Source organism: Zootermopsis nevadensis, unplaced genomic scaffold (assembly GCF_977971745.1).
Source record: "Zootermopsis nevadensis isolate Lab colony 2312 unplaced genomic scaffold, Znev_1.0 Znev_ptg000022l, whole genome shotgun sequence".
Lineage (NCBI taxonomy): Eukaryota > Metazoa > Arthropoda > Insecta > Blattodea > Termopsidae > Zootermopsis > Zootermopsis nevadensis.
The window spans coordinates 18796813-18815112 of NW_028259154.1; the positions used below are offsets into that span (position 1 = coordinate 18796813).

General features: G+C 33.6%; 1 protein-coding gene across 1 annotated transcript in view; it reads right to left on the reverse strand.

Annotated features, from left to right (window-relative positions):
* LOC110834298 (vascular endothelial growth factor receptor 2) overlaps positions 1–18300 on the reverse strand; it is a 38806-nt gene that overhangs the window by 2638 nt on the left and 17868 nt on the right. The window contains 22 exon segments of the mRNA XM_022073289.2: positions 3–407; positions 1596–1864; positions 2404–2555; positions 3465–3570; positions 3791–3872; positions 4593–4722; positions 4959–5081; positions 5860–6023; positions 6595–6758; positions 7560–7728; positions 8175–8399; positions 9408–9558; positions 10171–10271; positions 10657–10816; positions 11659–11783; positions 13239–13391; positions 14218–14388; positions 14891–15029; positions 15168–15337; positions 16100–16408; positions 16972–17155; positions 17828–17976. Of these exon segments, the coding sequence (XP_021928981.2) occupies positions 3–407; positions 1596–1864; positions 2404–2555; positions 3465–3570; positions 3791–3872; positions 4593–4722; positions 4959–5081; positions 5860–6023; positions 6595–6758; positions 7560–7728; positions 8175–8399; positions 9408–9558; positions 10171–10271; positions 10657–10816; positions 11659–11783; positions 13239–13391; positions 14218–14388; positions 14891–15029; positions 15168–15337; positions 16100–16408; positions 16972–17155; positions 17828–17976 (3801 nt within the window).

The following is an 18300-nucleotide window of genomic DNA, read 5'->3' on the forward strand; positions in this document are numbered from 1 at the left end:
TGTGACATTATTTGTTTTGATTTCTAATTGGTAATTAGGATTTAAGAAAGAATTCTGATACTTCATTCCATTCAGTGGGTCCTTACAATTCAGTTCATTTTCCCACTTTTCTGAATGGGGTGAAGTTCTGTGGTTTAACCCTTCTTCAAGTTCTTTTGTTGACACACAATTTGGGTCTGAAATGTTTACTTCTTTGTTTTCATTCTGAGATTCATCAGGATTACTCTTCATGTCATTCTTCAATTTTTTCTGCTGTGGCATATTTACATAATTGTCTGCAGATGATGTAATTGGCATTACTGACTGATAGCTTGGATTTGAAAAGCTTGGTAGTATAGAAATGTTATTGTCATTCTGTCCTCTGTCATTCAGTTCATCTTCTTGCTTTTGATTCAGGAACCCTAAACCTGTGAAAAACATGTAGAGCCACTTAATAAATTGAAATAATAAAAACACCTGATTGTCACAATGTTAAATTGCAAAGTCGGTGCCTGGTGCTAGATCTCACATTAGAGGACTGAAAACAAGCTCAAAGACTACTTTGCATGCCTAACTACATAACTAACAAACTTCACATAGCAGGGACTTCCTTGAAAAGTTAACAGTTACTCAGCTGGTCCAGATATATCCTGCTTTCTTGAAAACTAAAAGTTCCTTACCTTGCTCATCCTTCTCAAGATTTGGTGTCTGTAACATGAACACGATAAATAAATGTTGATCTTCTGTGTTTTGGCACTGTGTAGACTCATAGGTAGAAACCAACATTTTGAAGAAAATATTGTTTCCATCTTCTGCCTTGAGTCTACATGGCGCTAAAACCTATCAACATTCTCACTGCCATGAAAACCCCACATGATAGTGAAACTATGTACAGAATTCAACAACACTAACACATCCACTGAAATTGTGGTGAACAATAAGCAGAGTCTGAGCACGTATGTTAGAATGCCTGGAATACAGCAACAAATTTTCTATATTATATAATTTGATGTGTCAACTTTCCTCAGTACATGAGCTCAGAGAGACTGTGTTAATATATTTACAGAATTCTAATCTGTTCTTTATATTTTTGGAACATGCCTGTAACAATACTGGGACACCTGCCAATGAAATTTTAAATTTTTCAATTAATTTTTTATAAAAATGATTTTAGCCCCCAGGAATCCTCCTGGAATCATACTTCACAGATATTGATCCAAGAATTGTAAAAAAGTAATATAAGTGAATATATGTCCCACTTCAGTTGTTTCATCCATCTAATAAAGCATAGCACAGTACTAACATTGATTGCACATAAAGCACTAATATGAAATGGTCTAAAGCTTTAGTGCTCCAAAAATTAGTTATATACTTGTTTTATGAAGCACACACTGGTAAAATGTAATTTAAATTGCTCCCTACAGACAGTACAAACCATACACATAGTAAAACTTTTATGTAGCATCTGCTGTCTTTTGCAGCACAGTTTAAGCACACTAGCATTTTATCAAAATATTTTATTCATCCACATCCAGTTTCTACAGACTCCTTTGAAATTAATGTCCAGTTAAGGGTCCAGGACCAAAATTAATACAAATAGGGAGAGAATAGCAAACCTTTGCCTAAGTCACTGAGGTGATCCAACTCTGCATCAGACTCACTGCTGTTTCTGCTTGTGCTGAGCATTGGCTTTCCTTCCATACCCTGAGCATTTTTAGTCTCAGAGTTATGTTGTCGCCGTTGTTGCTGCAGATGTGGTGAAAAGCTGAAAACATTGTCTTCCTTTCGTCTAGGGCTGAAAATACTTTCAGGTACAGGACTCTTCATGCAAAGGTATCCAGAACATTCTCCACCACCCAGTAATGTTGCTTCTTTGGTATGTGGGCTAAAAATTTAAAAAATACTTCAGTTTCCACTTCTAGAATCATACCATAGTTGTACAGAACCATGCAAGAGATGATTTATATATAATAGAAAAATGATGGTTGGTTGGTGATCACTTCTTTTAAAAATTACTATTCAATTGTTTATCAGAAACTGATTGTTGACAACTGACAAATTCAGAGAGCCTTGATTTTGTATTACAAACTGACACTATACTTAACTGAAAGAGACCAAGAACAAAGAAAGTTACAGACAAATATTTTCACTAAAAATGTGATTTACAAAGAAATTACATAATTGAAATATTTAATCAAAAACACTATTTCCTTTCATTCTGTATGGGATCCATGAATTGTTCATGCATGATCTGCAAAGAACTATCAACTGCAATTTTTAAAATTATGCACACTGTAGAAAATATGTTGTATATGATGATTAATAAAATTAAATTGTTTTTTTTTTATACTCATGTAGTTAAATAACATGTGTCCTGTTTCTCACATTTAAAATGCTGACTGGAAAATGTTCATGTTTCCTCACCTGTTAACATACTCATGGTCACCATCATCAAATGTTGGAGACACCATGTTGCCATATGATGGGGAATTCATCATGCTGAGATAATCATTCTGAATGCCCTGCATCCATTGAGCATTCATATCCATATATGGGTCATTAAGATCAATATAATGCTAAAATCAGAAAGAGTATCATATTTAGATATGATCATAATATAATATATCTATCACAAATCTAATTAGTAATAGAGCCTGAAGTTTCAATACTATTAATACCTAAGCCCATCACTGGACATAATATTCGGCAAATTCTATCTATCTCTCACCCTAGTAAAATTAAGAAGAAAATTATGAGTTTCAAAGGTTATGAAAAATATTTTTACATGCAGGGATCTCCAAATGCTGATAAAAGGATGAATGACAGTCAATGCGCAGCAAAATGGAATTTATTTTCACTACCAGTGAAACATTCTACCAGTAACAAACAAAACCAGTAAAGTATTTTCATTATTAAAACTACTTTACTGTTTTTAATGGTCAACACCCAATTTTGACTATCAACCATAGGCTTTCAGATTAACTACAGCATTTTCATAAGTAGTGATAAACACAGAAAAGACAGGAGATAAGCACTAACAAGAATTATTAGTAACTACTATAGACATTCTGTGAATCAACAGTCATGAAAAAGACACCTGCATTCTGCCAGTCACCGTTTTAGAGAGCCTTCTGCCCTCAACCTATCATCTCATAACAGATTAATTTCACAGCATTAACTTTCTACCAGTATTCTTACAATCTTCACATATCCTTTACTTTTATAGAACTTCTTCTTCTTTCAAAATACATTACGTTCTGTACAGAGTATCAATCCAAATAAACAGCAATCACTTGCATCTGTCATTAAGACAAATATATGTGAAAAAGAAATCAAAAATCAAAATGATATTCATGAATAAGCTAATAGCCATTTCAATTGCAAATGACATCAGAAAGACAGCCGATTAATAATCTTAAGAACATATGAGTCCTTATTACCAAGAAATTTAAATCATCACTGCAACTGAAGTTGAAATACCTTACCCTTTTTACACTCTCTTCCAGCATATTTCCCAGTTCCTCTGCAAGGTCACCAAAACTTGGCCTTTGGCTTGGACGAGTCTGCCAACACTTCATCATTATATCATAACTGGAAGCACATTAACAACAAACACTAAAGATTATTATTTTTAAATTAAGACATACGTACGTTTGAAACAGTGACAGTTCAATAAAAATATATTTGACCATCCCACCACTGCTCTTTACAAGACTTGCTGAATGAATGATGATGATGATTCTAACTGTGACCATTTCTGTATTAAGCACAAGCATTACATTCAATCACTATTTCCAAATAGTCTACTCACATTTCTTTTGGGGCATACTGAGGTTGTTCCATTCTGTAGCCATCCACCAATTTATTATACAATTTCTCATCTGCTTCCATGCCTACAAACGAAGTTAATTAATTAATTAATTAGAGTACTTAAGGAAGATGCTAATAAATAACAACAAATATGCATATATTCAAGTACATTTACATAAACTAGACAGTGAACTACTCATTAAACATAAATTTTTCCAACAAGTATCCCATTACCTACATTCTGCATTAATATCACAGTTCACAGATTAATTGCATTAACTTATAAATTCAAAGTTAAATGCCCTTAAAGTTGAACACGGCCTTCTGAAAGTACTTAACACAATTGTATTTTTCATGCTAAATATATTGCTCTAAGAAATAAAATTATTAAATAAAGCTGAAGTGAATTATTTGGTATCTCATAACATTTGATAAATTGTTTATAAATGCCAACAACATTAATACTTGTAATGTGTGGAAATAAGAACACAAATGAGTGACCACTGACTGCAAAATAAAATCAACACAGTAATGATTTGCAGTAATAATTTGGAGCAATGATCTTATGTGTGAATAGACTTTGTAGTAATAATTTGCAGGATGTAATGGCACAGACAGGAATAAAAGGACAGTGGATGGACAGAGAAGAATGGTGAATAAGATGTAATGAGATTAAGAGACAAATACACACATACAGAAATGATTTGCTCTATGCCACACTCTGTGATATTGAAAAAACAGTGTAATTTTGGGTTTGTCTTTGATCTGGGACAAATAAAACATTATATTTAGGAATTAATTACCTGGGTATGGTGTTCTTGCAAGTGAAAAGAATTCCCAAAGTACAATGCCATATGACCACACATCTGACTGAGTTGAGAAAATACGGTCCCTGATGGATTCTACTGCCATCCATTTCACCGGAAGTGGACCCTGCATGCAAGATTAATGGAATGTAGATTTCACAACTTAACATTACATTGTTTACGTTTAAATGCAGAAAAATTTGCATAGTTTAATTAAATTGTTATCTAATAATGTATTCCACCATCTTCTACAACTTGAAATGTGCATATATTGAATATTTGTACAATATTACTATAAACATGGAGGTACTGTAATGATAAAAAAATTGTCTGTTATCAACACAAAAGTGGACTTTCACTTACATCTCCTTTTTTGCGATAATTATCTGATTTGTACATACTCTTGGCCAAGCCAAAGTCACAGATTTTCACAACGTTGTCATCAGCCAGGAGAATATTTCTTGCTGCTAGGTCTCCATGCATAACCTTCAATTGAAAAAAAAATACATTTTGATCTTTCAAACATTGAAGATTTTTAAGGATTACAATAGTTTAAGACAAATAATGTGGATTATCTGCAATAATTCACAACACAATAATGTTTCATACACATTTTGAGTACTGAAATCCCCTATTCTTCATATGCACACAGTCTCACTTACACAACTAGAACGTTTACAAAAAATTTGAGTTGTATATACCACAGCAGACAAACAATTCGTTTGTGCCTGTCCTTAAATTATTTCATGAATGAAACCCTCTATGTAGTTAATACTCAAGATAATCAGGTTGATTATTAATATGAGATGGAAGTGATTGAGGGTAAAATGAATGTGGTGTATTTTAAGTGCATATTCACAAGAAAGGGCTGACAAAAATTATATAAATCTGTTAAGATAATTTTTTTAAATAATAACAAGTAATTTACATAAATGTGACATGTGAAAAATAAAACTATAAACTATATCATATAATAGACTGGTCTATAATGTTACTGTACTGCACTGCAATGAAACTTTCCTTTCTACATCCCTGATGCTGTGGTCCAAGTCACATTTAAATGTTCCTATCAAACATGTTTTAAATTTAGGCCTGAATATTATATACAGAAATATAAAATATTATTTTTGGTTATGTTTATTTATTGGTAGAATACTGCTACAACTGGTGGCCTAACAAGTGTGTCACTGTGTACACTGTTACAAAACCACTTTAACATAACACTTATTTTCTTGAAACAGACATGATATGAAGGCATTCTTACCTTCCTGGAGGCCAGATAGTCCATGCCCCTTGCTACTTGAAATGCCCAACACAGTAGATCACGAGTGCAAACAGGACTAGTGGTGCCTTTATAGTCACCTTTGTAATTTGATCTCCATTCTGGTTGGATGCTGTTGTTACTTAGCATGTATTCATCCTGCTCACCTTTGGTGAAACAAAAAATGTAGGAAATTATATTGCTAACCACCCAATTTTAAGTTACACTTCTTACACTGAATTCTATTATATCCAAGGACTCAAAATGTTTGATTAATCACTTCCTATAACAGATATAAAACATAAAAAGGAGATGCTGTTATGATAACACCATTAGGCATTGAAATGAGCTGCCAGTATAGTGGCATGGTGCTGGACTTCAGTGCCAGAGGCTTAAATTTCATACCAGCTGGATCCAATGTACTCTTCATGTCTAACAAAGTAAAAAATTTGTGAATTTGAGATATAAGAGGCCCACACCTTGGTTCAAAGACCATATTAAGCTGTACATCATCTCTGCCTGTATCATAATTTAGTCATCACAGGATAGAGGAGCCCACTTCAGAAATGGATGCCTTCATCATATTAACTTTCAGAACTTTGAAATTCCTTCTACTGTTTCTAAAAATAAGTACTCTTATACATTTTTCCCAATATTTTGGAAATAATGGTAAGTTTTATCACTGTAAAAATGTTACATCTATTGTGAAGATGATAAAAATATAATTTTAAAACATACCTGAAGGAGTCATGGAGATCAGATTCATTTCGATATCAGTCCCTGTTGGACCTAAAGATCGAACACTTGGACAGACACAGGCAGCTCGGTAATCCACAGCACTTTCACCAGAGTGACTTCCATCCCCACTGCTGCTGGAGAAGGATATTGCTGCATATTTTACCCTACAAATATGCCAGTTAGTGTGTCAGGAAAATGTAAACTGAAGTGTGTTAATAAAGCTAGAGAAGTAGAACCAGTCACCAACAAGTCATCAGACTATTATCCATTCTGATATGAACACAGTTATAATTATTTTTCTTAAGTATCTATAATACAGTACTCCAGCAAACTATCCTATTCCAGAGTATTACAGAAGGCCAAAATATGCTTCACTTTGTTGCCTTTTTTAATACATTTTTGAGTGCAAAGAGTATGATGAAGTCAGTGATAAGATGATAAAGTGACATGTAGCAATCCTGTTCAATGTGAAATGTCAGGATATTAGTATTTTTTGTGTTAATAAGAATATTTAAATTGCTTGTGAAGAATGACTTACTGTATACTACTGTGATATAACATGCAGACTCTATATGCTTTGGGAACCAAACCTAAATCAGTGGCAATCATCACTACAGCAATATTAAATGATACTGAAACATTCTGAATTCATTCGTGATCATAAGTGAATGACGAATCTCACGCCACCAGAATGTTTACAGAAATAAAGAAGAATTCATCATTATTCACAAAGGAAATCAGTTAATAAATCATATTACCTTCAGGTTCCAAACAATTTCACCAGTGACAAGATGTTCACAGTGTTTTCTCATACAACTTACAATGCATCAGTTTACACTTTAGACCATTAAAAGACAAAAAAAAGTTCTACATCCAATATTTAATGAGACAGAACAGTACGTGCAGCAGTCTGTTTGCACTAAACTTTGCTCATACATGCAGATATAAGTAAGACATCCCCTTACTTGGATTTGCTTTTAATCGATTCATTTCTTGAAAGAAGATCCACTCCTATTGCTGGATCTATATGCCCAGTTTTAGGGTCTATTTGATCAACAAAATCCTCACGATGGCGTAGCAGATAATTATGTAAGTTACCAAAGCGGCAGTATTCAACAATGACTAACAGTTCCACTGAAACAATCAATATATATATATATATACAATAGTCAACATCTCAGATTAATGTATGCAGTATGTTCCTCTAAAATGCTAGCATACAACCACAAGGCTATACATTGTAAAAATCTAGAAGACCACAATCTAATCTCAAATTAAGTACTGCATAATGTTTTTCTTATTTGTATCTGTAACAACACTGGATTAATACTGAGACTGTTTATTCTCATTTTTTAACTAACTGGATTCCGTCTTCCACAAGTGGTGGTTCATGGGATATGTTAGTTATGGAGTTTCATTATAAACAATATTAATGAAAAATTAGTTTACTATAAAAGTTTCACCAGATTGTGGAGTATCATAAGCAGGAAAAATTAGTTACTTATTAGCATATGAGAAAAGTAAAATTCTTGTGATAAAGTTACAAAAAGGTACACAAAAATAGTTTTAATTTTACTCACTCTTGGCCAAATTTTTGGTACTGGCCCCCAGTAAGTTGACCACATTCAGATGTTTACCAAGATGGACCATGATCTTGAGCTCTGATACAAGTGCTTTGATGTATGTGTGATCTGTATTTCTTTTGACCATCTTGACAGCAACCACTGTTTTCATTTCTCCTTCTATTATTCCCCAGGCTTCAGCTTTCAATACAACACCAAATGCTCCAGCACCTAACTGCTTGCCTGATGAACAACATATATAACCCAGGGTTAGTCTCTGTTCTCAAGACATCATTCTCTTTTATCAAGTCATGGTTTAAAGCAGCAGTTGTCAAGCTAAACTTTACCATCATTACAGTTATTAATGAACACTTTGTTGAGACAACATTCAGTTTCAAGCAGTGTGTGTGTGTTTACATATATATATATATATATATATATATATATATATATATATATTTTGGTATGGCAAAACATATAAAGAGCTTTAATAATTAAGATGAAAGTTAAATTTGTCCCTGGTGCTTATTTAAGTAAGCGTCACACCATGCAGATGTATAGGGACTGTCAATATGGCTTCCAAATTCTTGTCCTCTGCACCAGATGGAGGTAAATGGTTAGCTTCACACACCTGGTACTCCTTGGATAGGAGTCAGGTCCATATCTGATATGGACTTTAAGATGAAGAGAAAAACCCTGTTGTAAACCGAACACCAATCATTTAGTCTGTAGCCTAGTTACTAACTATACTGGTTGAGGTATTCCAATTTTGCTTTAGAAAAGTAATTAGGTACCAAGTCTATTTTGCATATACAGAAACAGTAATTCCAAGACTGCAACAGAACATTAGTGTTACAAATGAAAATAGCTGGTTGCCCATTTGTGAATTATGGCTAAATAGTGAATAGAAAACACTATTTAAAAATTAATTAAATTGAAAACATTTGATAATATATTAGTTTTACAATGTACAACTTACTAACAGTGAATGACAGTCCAACTGTTATGTGAAAGTAAGTTTCAAAATAAAATTATTTTAAGTCATATTTCGTGTTATCTGAAACTGACATATGATTTCAAAGAAACCCATTCATTTAGTACTCTAATTGTTCATGAGAGGAAGAGAGCTCCCTGTACTTACTGAACAATACTACATAGCACACATACTGGAATGAATATGAACACGCACACAAATTTTCTCTCTTAGTTCCTGGTAAATCCTTAACACTGGTGTAAAATACAGGCACTCACCTAACTTCAGTTTATCCCTAGGAAACTCCCACTTCTTGTCATATGGTAGTAATTCAGCTTGATCATCCACAGGCAATTCCGGATTTATATTCTCCAAAGCACCTTTCTCAAAGTTAGCTAGTCCTACTATGTCCAACTCCTTGCGTAACTTCTATAATGAAGAAATGTAAAACTGTATTAAAACAAAAAAACTGCCAGGAAGTAGTATAATTACAACACAGTTACATTAAAGCAAAAGCAACTAAAGAAAGAATAAGCTTTAAAGTTTTAGATGGCATCATCTGGTTCCCTGTATTCAGTGTTCCTTATTCTCTGAGACAGAATACAAACGATTATATATCCATGTTTAAAATGTAAAAACATAACATTAACTATATGCAAATTGTATCAGAGTAATCTTTGTCAACCAAGCAGTCTCATATTCATGGGTAAAGGCCATAACTATGAAGTACAATCTACACTGAATACCTTTTAACTAATGGCACTGTCAGTTATTTTTACATTAATGATTATCAGAGATAACTAAATTAAATAATAAATCAACAATGAAACATGATATATATAAGTAGAGACTAATCAATTTTGTTACATAATTGTGTGGAAAATGTGCCAATTGGAAATAAGAGGATTTGAAGTTGAATAAGCAGATAGCTGATGAATATAAACTTGAAGAGTGGTGTGTGGTTGTAGAAAATAATAAGAGTATAAATCAGTGTATAAAAGATGTTTGACAAGGAAACTAAAGCAAGACTTTGCTACATACCCTTTCTCTGTACACCTTAAAACAGAGACAAACTGCCAGCACTGCTACTACTGCAGCAAATCCTATTATGCAATGTATCAGAATATTGACTTCAGGTTTATCTGAAACATCATAATATACCTGATAAAATTCAAATTTGTATACAGTTGTGTACATAAATAATGGACCATATTTAAAACCACAGAATTTAACATAAAATGCCAAGACCCTTGGAACAATTTCATAATTCAACTTAAAAAAGCACTGACATGTATAAAAATTCAACATGTAAAAGAAAAAAAATATGTGCGTGTCCCTGATGAATTTTATGGAAATATCAGTATGTTGGTAAGACATCAAAATGTGGAAATTTCTATTTTTATTTTGTCTCCTATTTAACTGTCTTTCATTTCAATAATTTAAAGGATTTGAAAATAATGGAAATCCATGAATTATATGAATTCATCAAAGAGATACAAACAAATCAGACTATATTTGGTATGTTACCTTTAAACTGAAGTGTTATAAATTTGCTGAGTTCTTCAAGGCGATTTGAAACCACACATGTATACATTCCTTCATCTTCCAGTTTAGCAAACTGAATATATAACGTTTCGTTTCTATCTCTCAATTCTATACGCGGGTCACTTCCAATAAGAATTCCATCCTACAGGAAGAATTCAAGAAACTTATTTTATACAGGTAAATCTGGCACAAAAAATATGACAAAGTTCTGGGATAAATAAGCTCTATAATGCCATATGGATGGTTTGCACCTTTTAACAAGGGCAAAACTTTGCAGCAAGATGTTGTACATTCCAGATGTCCAACAATATCACACAATGAGGAGTCAGTGCTTCATACTAACAAAAATTTATTTAAAACAAAATAATCATGAGATGAACTTTTAAAACTATTTTTTTGAAAAATCAGTTTTGACTATACCTATACAACTGTGTGGACTTCTAGGTAGATACCAACCTTCTTGGAGGAACATACTGCCCCCATCTTCAGGGCTAAAATTAGGCTGTTAGGAAGTGGCTGATTAGAAAAAAGATCAGGCCAGGGAGAATGGCCAACAAGCACCAAGGGATGAGGACAGACTATAGAGACAGTCCAGGTAAATATATATTAACATTTTATGTACAGAGATACCGAGTAATTTATTTATGATTGAAGCAATTCTAAGCTTTAAGTGAATGAATGGAAATAATATCCACAGAGCAGCATTAATAGAGAAATTCAACCAGGCAATTTCAAAAAGTGCAGAGTGCTCACTGATAAACTGGAACACAACTATCACAAGGACATCATTTTCGGCACCACTTATAATAAAAGATCATTTCATTTTCATGGAGTGATACTTGACTCATATTGGGAAAATCTTGTGTCATTTGGCAGTGAGTCACACAATTCTGCTGGGAGCTAGAAAGTAACAGTTATGTACTGGTTTATCAGTGAACACACTGTAGTAGACAACAAAAATACAGAACTTCATTATTTACAGACCTTGTACCACTTCACTGTTGGGACTGGCAGTCCATTTGCTATGCATTTCAATTCTAGACTGCTTCCACTTTCCATCAACAATTCAGAAGAATTCATGTTCGATATTATGCTTATAGGTACTGGATCTGTAATATGATTAGCATGTTAGATCACACTGTTTTTGTACAGAAAATATAGGCTAACTATACATAAGTATAATATAATGAACAATGTTACAGAGTTTTTTTGCACAAAGCGGTGTATATAGAAGGGGCTGCATTCATCTCTCTGTCTGCATATTACAGTGCCAAAACTAATGAATGAATTTTCATTAAATCTGGTAATGATGCTTTGCATTATAACTCACCAAATTAATTTACTTTTCACTCATAAAGATCCAATATAAGCCAAATTTACATGAAGCTCAAATTAAACTATATGGATTTTATCACAAACAGATCATACAAAATTTTAACATGACACTACTAAGTCTAAAGCCTACCATTAAGACTACACCAGTACAACATATTTCTTTCTTCTAATATTGATGTCTTCCTCTTTCTCAGTCTGCCAAGCAGCTGCCACTTATCCAGTATTTAAATTAACTCTCTGGTAGTAAAATCCATCTGACCTCTTGTTCAGTAACTTCTTTCTATTAGGGTGACTAAATTATCAAATGTTTTATCTACAACTCAATAACAATATTTATATTTCAGTAAGCAACACTACAATTTACATTTTACTCAAATGACATGTTTCGAATACTCAGTCATCTTAAGGCCCCTTCAGAATTTTCACTTATCTCAATCAATCTAAAGCATCATTCACTGATGCATTTTGAACTTTTTGGCTACAATAAGCTGTCTTATCCCACCGCCATTCTATCACTTATATCTCCTGAATACTAATGTCAGCTTACTTTTCAAACCACTTTTTTTTAACTGTGTGGCAAAATGTCAATTGATTTTGGATCATCCATACTTAGGAGCACAACCTGAGTGACACTGGTGAACATTTGTACAGCAGCAATATTTCAAAACATTAATAGCAGATATCTGCACAACAAAAGATCTCTTCCTCATGCGGTTTGAATTTAAGGGATTCCAACTCTAGTGTATTAACATGAAACTGAAATCTAAACTTTAACATCTTTCATTCAGGGGCAGGCCACAAATGGTTTCACCACTGCTTCCTAATAAGCTTGCCATCTAATCACACTTTAATCCAGATCAATGCAGGTTATTTAAGTGACAATCGTTATTAACATCAGTCTTCCTCAATAACATCTCCAAAAAAAGGTCTCTGCAGTAAAATCTTGTATTTATTTCTCATGTAACCCATGTGGTGTACCCAACTCCATCTTACTACAACCTTCTTCATTTAATAACTGTTAATTCATGAGCTGACATGCAGAGGCATAATATTTTAAAATACGACAAATTACAAAAGTCTACTAATATGGGATATCTTTTACATTTGCTATGTGCACAATGATGTCTACCAGAATATTGAAAATGGGACTTCCATGTTAAATTAAACATGTGACTGTGATGTTCCATGCAAATACATCCAGGAATGTGATTTTACAACATTCTACTTGCCATAAACACGAATATATTCCATAAGTGAATCCTTAATATCATCTTTCCTAGCTGCATAACATATATAGTTTGCATCACTCTTCGCAGGAATATCTTTCCAGGTCATGCTTACCCTGTATGAATATTCAGTATTATTCCTGGTCACAGAACATCCTGAAACAATTACAAATTTGTAAATGGGAATACTACTTTAGGGTAATGTATTCCATGATGATGACTGGGTAATGTCCACCTTGTATATTTTTGACTTTCAGGGACAAGCCAAGTCAACTGTTGAAGGTATTACAAAGTTTTGGTAAACAATGCAGAGTTGCCATCTTCAGGGTAAATATCTGTATAATAGTAGAGAAACCCTTGTAAACATCTGGCAGTGGGCAGTCAGAAGTGAGTGATGAGAATGAACGAGAAGAAGAACAGGCTGCTACCCATATCCTTATAAGAGCTCCTTTACCCTCCTACAGACATTTGCCCTGAAAATGGGAATTGCAATGTTTTCAGAAATGTTGCATTTTAAATACCACGATAAACAAGTCCCTGCAGAAAATATGATGACAATCTTCTGGACTTTCAGGATTTCATCTACAACTTTCTTGAACATGGGTCCACAGTCACCGGTCAATTTTACACCAACGAAAACAACTCTTTCTCACAGTACCCATCACTAACTGACAACATTTACATGGCAATGAAAAACATGCATACCGGTATTAAGACAGCTGCTTTGTATAGAAAACTTGTGCATACATCCTACAAAGTATATTTTAAGAATATCATTACAGATCACATTTGAACAAAGCCTTTCCTACTTATATTTCAGTGCCTCAGTATCCCTTCTTTCACTCCCTCAACACTTAATTTTGTCTGAAATATGTTGGCAAATCAAAGATTATGCAAATACTATTCCACTTATTTTTCTCATGCCCTCAAGCACTGCCCTCTCAAAAGGGTTTACAGATTTTTAACTCTTATAATAAATTACCTGAATTGTTCCGAACTGGCTGTTCACTAGCATAACCATCTCTTTCCTCATACCATACAATGGGTTCAGTAAAATTATATTTACTTGCCCCACAGTGGAGGGTGAAATTATCTCCAACAACTACTTTTTCAGGTTTACCCCATATGCTGAAAACTTTTTCATCAGGGATATCTGCAAGTAAAATGCGATGAAAAAATTAATACCATCATTACAAAGTTACGACAAAGATAAACACATCAAAGATCCTGGAATAGGAAGCTGGCTACATAGAATACATCTATGTGTATTAATATGTGACTACTGTGTGTTTCACTAACTTGTCTGCATTGTTGGGTTTCTGGACTCTGTCATAAAATCACACAACATTTTGAGGGCTGAATTCATACGCCTTCTTAAAATCTTTATTGTTAATCTTATCATTATCTCCCACTGACATAACCTGATCTTGGATGCTTATACACTTGTTGTTCTGACTTAGGTTGTCCAGTGATTGAGATTAGCTTATTCTAATTAACCCCACAGAGTAGGTGCCCTTCCCCTTCATCACACCTGAAGACAGGGATAGATCCAGTTCATTGAAACATTGTGTAATTTTATAATATAAGATGATAGACAAAACCCAAAAGAAGAATATTTCACATTACTGAGATTTTTGTAAAAAGATACAACTTACCTGTCACAAATAAACTCAGAGTTTCACTGCTGTTACCTTCTGAGTTATTTGCAAAGCATTTGATGAGACCTGGCCTGTCAACTGCCCACTCCAATGTATCACTGTAAGTATGGTCACTTATCTCGGGGTTGGGAGTCACCTGAAAATGTATGAATAATGAAATAAGAGACTGGTGTCAAATATCAGATGAAGAATGCAAGACATAACAGTATTCTTGATTTTATGTTTATTGTGTATAACAGTTAAAAAATTTAAAAATCTGTAGTGCATGTCATACCTGAATTTCTTTGAATGTCAATTCTTCACAGTCATTTATTAAGTCGCATTCACTGAAAAACCACTTAACTTCTGGCTGTGGAAAACCAACAATTTTACACTTCAACTTGTAGGTCATACCCAACTGATACAGGTATGACTGACTATTCTCCAACGAAACAGCAGGCTTATCTGAAATAAACATAAGCCAGCTTCTACAGGCATTTACAATATTTAGGCCTGACTGGAAGTTCATCAAACTCGCCTTGCAGCATTGCCATTTACACAAGTCAAGTATATGCAGCCATATGTTTTAATATAATCATACCTTGAAATGTAATGATTTTAGACAGATCTTTTCAAGTGCTGTCTAAACTGGACTTCATTGGCATCTAATGAAAACCATGCAACAAATGTCCAAAAACATTGCAAAGACAAAACATACCTCATAGTTTTCAATCATATGCATTTAACATGGGAACAGTTACATTAAAGCTTGTAATCTAGCACAAAAAGAAAATGGTTTGTAATAATGTATCTGTTCCATAGCATAAGCCAAAGCAGCTTAATCAGTACAGTGATTGGCTATTGGCTGGACAATTTAAGTCCGATTTCCAGGAATTTGAGATTTCAGGTGGTTATGGTGGTGAGTATGAAGATGACTGTCTTCTGCGTTGCTGTGCCTTGTAGCCACACATAAATTGACTGACATAAAATTCTATGAGACTACATGGTGCAGGAATTTGTATGAAATTAGAAAGTACAAGTATTGGGTGGCCTCCAAGGGCATAACATTCATCCAAGTGTTTTTTAAAACCAGTCCTTTGACTCAAAAGTTGGAAAGGGGGATACACACAGGCACAAAAATAAACACACAGACAGCATGCAGATCTTCTAAGCCTAAGTTTTCCTTGAAGAATGAAAATCAAGCTAAGAATATAATTTTATACTCACCTGTAACAATGAGTGTAAGATTCAACATCTTTTCTACTTTGTCATTATAAACTCGGAATTCGTAAGTTCCTGCATCATAAATTTGTATCTTCTTTATTATTAATGTGATCTGTGTCCTTCCTTTACGTTCCTCAATTTTGTACTTTACACTATTTTGAGGCTTAATTTCTTCATGTGATTTGTCAAACCATATGTAACTAGGCATCGGTGATGCATCCACATTTACAACCCATTGAACATGTTCCGTGCCAGCTTTAACTCTGACAGTCAGTGCATCAATTGACAAATTAATGTAACTCTGACCAGCCTCTGAAAAATGTAAAGTTGTATACATAAATAAACATTTTTCTTAAAACTGTATATATAAATTTAATATATTAAATGTTTTACAGTTAGAAAATAATTGCATCAGCCAATATTCATACAACTGCGAGAACTTTGGCATCAAAGCAATATTCTGTACCAGAACATGTGAATTCTGACAACACAAAAATATCACTGTGTGAGATACAAGGTTGTAAGGGTGGTTAAAATGTCATTGTTGGTGTTGTAGGACTTCGGTCTTAAAGATAACAATATGTTCCTTGAAAATGTTGGTTATCAACCTACAATTCAACAGTGTTACAACCTAGAAGACCAATGTCAACAAAAATATTGCTGTTACAGTACTCTGTATACTTTCCTGCATTGTGTAACTATTCTATAAATAAGTGTGTGGGAGTTAAATCAGTATAATAAAACATAGCAGGTATTAAATACCCATATTTGGACAGTACCTCATATTAACTTTCAGAATCTCTCATAGGGCTGTATTATATCTAACGTTTTGTGAAAACAGAAATATTACTGAAAAAAATAAAGTAATTACTTACCATGAATTTTTATAAATCTTGTTTCCTTATTAGTCACCATATTATGGTCAGTCACCTGGCATGTATAATTTCCTCTATCATGGAGTGTCACATTCTCAATTGTAAGAGAATATACTGAACAGTGATAGGTTGCATCTTGTCCACAGTCGTAGGAAACAGATCCATTGTAAACTGCACGTTCACTCTAAAATGAACAAAAACACAAATAAAGTATAGGAAAATTAACAAATCTATAATATTAATAAGTTTTATATAGTTGTGTAACCTAACCCCCTTTCCTGCAATTGAGTTCAGAAAAAAAATATTTTAACCTAAGCAGGATGGAGTGTGAAATGTTGAAGATTACATAAAAATAAATGTCATGACTTACACAGATGAGAAAGTATTATTTTGGATGTAAAATTTAAGAGGTTACAATGGGCTGCACATGTAAGTCATATGGAGGGTATATTGCATGGAAAGTGGTCAAGTGGGAAAATTCTGGGAGGAGGTGGATGGCAACCATGCAAATGGATCTTAGAGAAATAGGTTGTAAGGGTGTGAGGTGGATAAAATTGGCTCAGAATTGTGTTCAATGGTGGGTTTTAGTATTAGAGGTGACAAACATCAAATTAGTTAATTAGTTAATACATGCATACAGAAACATTTCTACTGAAGATGCATCTGCAGAGTAATGATATTTCCTATCAGACAAATAACATCTAATGTCACTGTTATGTGCATTGTATGTGAATGAATGAGATATTCTAGTGTGAAATCAATCATTACAGGTTTAGGACTGAGTTTACAGATTTGTTAGATGAAATTTTATATGAGAGAGAAAAGTACCATACAAAACTAAAATCAATTAACTAACCTTTACAGTTTCTGGTAGATGCCACTGAATGGTGAATTTAATGCCGTGAGTTGCTCGAGCTACACATTCAAGGTAAAGTTTTCCACCAACAACAACAGGGTTCAAGTATGTCTCATTAATTGAAGGCTTTGGGATAAAGCTAGAACCTTCTGCAATAGAGAAGAAATTCATTTGTGAGCTCAGCTGTTATTATTTGCCTTACTGATTATGGGGAAGAGAAACTGAATAGCAGTAATGAGATGAGGGCAATTAAAATAAAATATTATAAGAATCTCATGTACTAAAGGGACAAAAACTATGAACATAAAACTAAACAGAAATAACATTCAGGACAAAATACTTTTCAAAAAATCTTAACTCGTAATTCCCATACAATACTTGAATATAATTAAAAAACATGGTTAAGTATGACTTCATCAGTGTATCCCCACACTATGATAGGAAGTAGATCTGAGGGCTAGCACAAAGTAATC